Source organism: Mandrillus leucophaeus, unplaced genomic scaffold (genome assembly GCF_000951045.1).
Source record: "Mandrillus leucophaeus isolate KB7577 unplaced genomic scaffold, Mleu.le_1.0 Scaffold1, whole genome shotgun sequence".
Taxonomy (NCBI): Eukaryota; Metazoa; Chordata; class Mammalia; order Primates; family Cercopithecidae; genus Mandrillus; species Mandrillus leucophaeus.
The window spans coordinates 17,172,944-17,176,734 of record NW_012098097.1 but is presented as its reverse complement, the minus strand read 5'-3'; the positions used below and the strand labels follow the sequence as shown (position 1 = coordinate 17,176,734).

At 54.0% G+C, this 3,791-nt stretch overlaps 1 protein-coding gene across 1 annotated transcript in view; it reads right to left on the bottom strand.

The window, feature by feature from the left end:
• TBCD (tubulin folding cofactor D) overlaps positions 1-3,791 on the bottom strand; it is a 217,007-nt gene that overhangs the window by 45,466 nt on the left and 167,750 nt on the right. Inside the window, 1 exon segment of the mRNA XM_011970092.1 lies at positions 3,614-3,745. Coding sequence (XP_011825482.1) covers positions 3,614-3,745 — 132 coding nt within the window.

Genomic DNA, 3,791 nt, shown 5'->3' with positions numbered 1-3,791 from the left:
GCAGGTGACAGTGTGTACACACAGACAACCAGTGGGACGCCCACAGACACCCACACAGGGCCAGGAGGGCAGGTGACAGCGTGCACACACAGACGGCTTGTGGGACGACCACAGACACCCACACAGGGCCAGGAGGGCAGGTGACAGCGTGCACACACAGACGGCTTGTGGGACGACCACACTCACACACCAACAGTGGCGTCCCTCAGGGTCATCACCCCAGTACCCAGGATGGCACCCGTGGTGATGCAGATGGCCTCCAAGACACCAAGGGTAACAGGACAGAGGCTGCTGCGTGCTCCCAAGTGCCCCAGACGGGGTGGGTAACTCAGACAGGAGAGGCAGCACAAAAGAGGAGGACACACTCCCCAGGCCTTCCCTGTCGGTGTAGGGTGGCCTCTGGTCCTGGCAGGGGCTCTGCCTGGCTGCCTGGGTGGTGGAGGGGGCGGAGCAGGACGGAGGCAGGGCTGCCCCAGGGGCGGTGCCTCTACTCTGAGTTTACTCAGAAAGCACAGACTCTTCAGAACCCTCACGGCCACAGAGGGAGGAGGCTCTGCCACACCTGCGGGGGAAACCAAGCCCCCTGAGCCTTCGCCTTCCCAAGTGCTGCCAGGTTTGCGATGGGCTGAGAATCAGAGAGGTTAAGATGTGGCGGCTGGGGGTGATAGGTTTTTCGAGAATCAGAGAAATCTACAAAAGGTCACAATCCCATCCTGGGTGTCCATGCTCTTCACCCTGACAGGACAAAGCTGGGCCCCTCAGTGTCAGCAAGGGTTAATTGTGCATTGGAAAGTAGGGCAGCACCACACTAAACCCGTGACATGGACGCCTCGTTCACAGATCACGAAGCTGAAAGATCCCTTAGGAATTAACAAGCCCCCACAGGATGTGAAACACAGGCGTCACATCAGTAACTCCACCCAACAGCCACAATCCGGCCTCCAGTGGAGCCCCTGTAATAAATGTCAGGGGAGTGAGGGTAATGTTGAGAAATGTGGTATTCTTCCCTACATTTAAGTCAGATGATTATTTATTCCAAGTAGAAAGAACGAGACAGAACAAACGGGATTTCTCTCTTCATTGATGAAGCGTAAGAAGTGCAGGCTTAGCTGAGCCATTCCAAGGTGATTTTAGTCCTGGGCAGACTTTGAGTCTCCCATTCAGGCCCTTTCTTTCTATACACCCTGCCCAGTTCCAAAGTGCATTCCTGCGTGGTGGGTCGCGTGTGGCAGGTCACGTGTGGCAGGTGCAAGCCAACTAGAGACCAGGGAAGCAGCACCGCCTGTCAGGCGTCTGGCGGGACCACCATGGGCTTCGGCGTACATACCAGTCCTGCGGCTCCCTGCCATGCGGGCGGACCCACTCACCGCATCCGTCCTCACAGCCCGTCCCCCGATCAAGTCCACAGCTAGTTCCTCAGATGCTTCTCACCAAGACAGACGCAGAACCTTATTTTCAGCCCCCAGAGTTTGAAACCAGCAACCCGGGCCTTTCTGCGGTGCGCGAGCGTGGTGCCCGCAGGCCGGCCGGGACACACACCCACCTTGCGTGGCGCTGTACTCGGGCGCTCGCTGGGTCAGGTTGTGTAGCGCCTTCACAGCCAGCTCTCGGATGACCCTGAGAGTGAGGAGAGAACATCGTTAGTGCCTTCACTTGGACAATTCTGGCTTTATTCAATTCATAAAGAGAAAGTGAGGGAGACGACATCCATCAGTCGTCAACCCACCACTTGGCAGAGGCTCGCTCACTCACACACACAAACCAGCACAAGAACCTCCGACTCCAACAGACGACAGGGACAGTCTACCACAGCAAGGTCACACGGCTAACCACGGTTCTTCTTGGAACACAGGTGCCATTCCGCCTCAGGGTCAGGTGGCAACTGGGTCTCTGGCCTCCCCAGCCCCACACTACCCGGAGGATGTGAGTCTGAGACAGAGCCACGTGAAACGGTCCCTCCACGGATTACAAGGGGTGAACAGAAGGAATTTCCTAAGGCTCACCCACCAAATCTGGGGCGCATATCCATTAAGTGCCTCATCAGACACACACTGAAAGCACCCAGCGGTTGAACGTGGGGATGGCGGAAGGCTGACCCAGGGCCAGCTCAAGAGGCCAGAGCACCTCCTGAGCCCACCTCTCCTTCCAGAGCTCCATATAGAGGCAGACGGTAAAGCTGGGACTGAACTGCAGAGCCCGCGCCCCCAGCCCCTCCAGACCCAGATGGAGCGGCAAGTGGTCATGACTTAAAATCATCATGACGGTGACCACATAACAACAAAGAAGCAAAACGTGAAGGTGAAAACATGCAGAAGGCGGGTGTCTGTGTTCTAACTGTCCGTGTTCTGTCTGTGTTCTAACTGTCCGTGTTCTAACTGTCCGTGTTCTAACCGTCTGTGTTCTAACTGTCTGTGTTCTGTCTGTGTTCTGTCTGTGTTCTAACTGTCCGTGTTCTAACTGTCCGTGTTCTAACTGTCCGTGTTCTAACCGTCCGTGTTCTAACCGTCTGTGTTCTGTCTGTGTTCTAACTGTCTGTGTTCTAACTGTCTGTGTTCTAACTGTGTTCTGTCTGTGTTCTAACTGTCTGTGTTCTAACCGTCCGTGTTCTAACCGTCCGTGTTCTAACCGTCCGTGTTCTAACTGTCTGTGTTCTGTCTGTGTTCTAACTGTCTGTGTTCTAACTGTCTGTGTTCTTCTAACTATCTGTATTCTAACTATCTGTATTCTAACTGTCTGTGTTCTAACTATCTGTATTCTAACTGTCTGTGTTCTAACTATCTGTATTCTAACTGTCTGTGTTCTAACCTGTCTCTTATACACATCTAGATGTGTATAAGAGACAGGGCTGGGGCGGGAGGCGGCCCATACCCTGCTCTCCACCTGGAACTGTCTCCAGAGCTCCCTCAGGCTGGGGCGGGAGGCGGCCCATACCCTGCTCTCAATCCGTTGCCAGGAACTGTCTCAATGCACAGGGCATAACTTAAAATCGTTTCTCAAACTGGAGTCCGAGAACCAGGTCACCATCACTATGGTAAGTCTGGGAGTTTTTACTTTTGAGGAAGAGTCAACTGGGAAGAAACGTAAGACAATCAATGCCTTACAGCCTCCTGCACACAACTTCCCAGCGACCCCGTATTTTTCATGCTTTATTACTATTTGTACAAACATAGCCAACTGAAAAATTCAAAAGAAAAGTGCATGTTCTCTGGCATTTTAAACTATCAGACGTGATGAAGAAAGGACACTGAACATGCAAGTCGCTCGATGCCATCTCGGAAAAAGGACCTTTGCTGTTATGACCTCACTCGTCACCTCTGAGACCAGGAGGTGCACAAGGAGGCAGGAAGGGCAGGGTGACCAGGGGGAGACGCCCAACCCATCTGGGTGACGCACCCCGCTGAAGAGAGGTGGGTGGTCCACCCCGGCACGACCGTCAGGAGAGGGCCACTTACACACTCCGTCAGTACAACCTGGGGCCTAACAACTGTGCCACTGGTGCAAATAAACAAAAATTAGAAGGGATGAGATAGCCCTGAAGTGGAGAGCACTGTAATTATATGGCAAGGGGATCAGGAACGGAGCCCTGTGTCTCCTCCAGACCCGCTCTTCCTACCTGTTCTCTTGGGCTGCAAGTTTGTACAAGGCGTAAGCAACCTCCGCGCAGGCAAGAATTGACCCATGCCTCGTGTGTAGGTCTGGACTCAGCGTCATGGACAGCAGCCTCGGGAAGACTGCAAGAGACAGGGCCGAGAGGGCAGGTGACAGTGTGTACACACAGATGACCGGTGGGA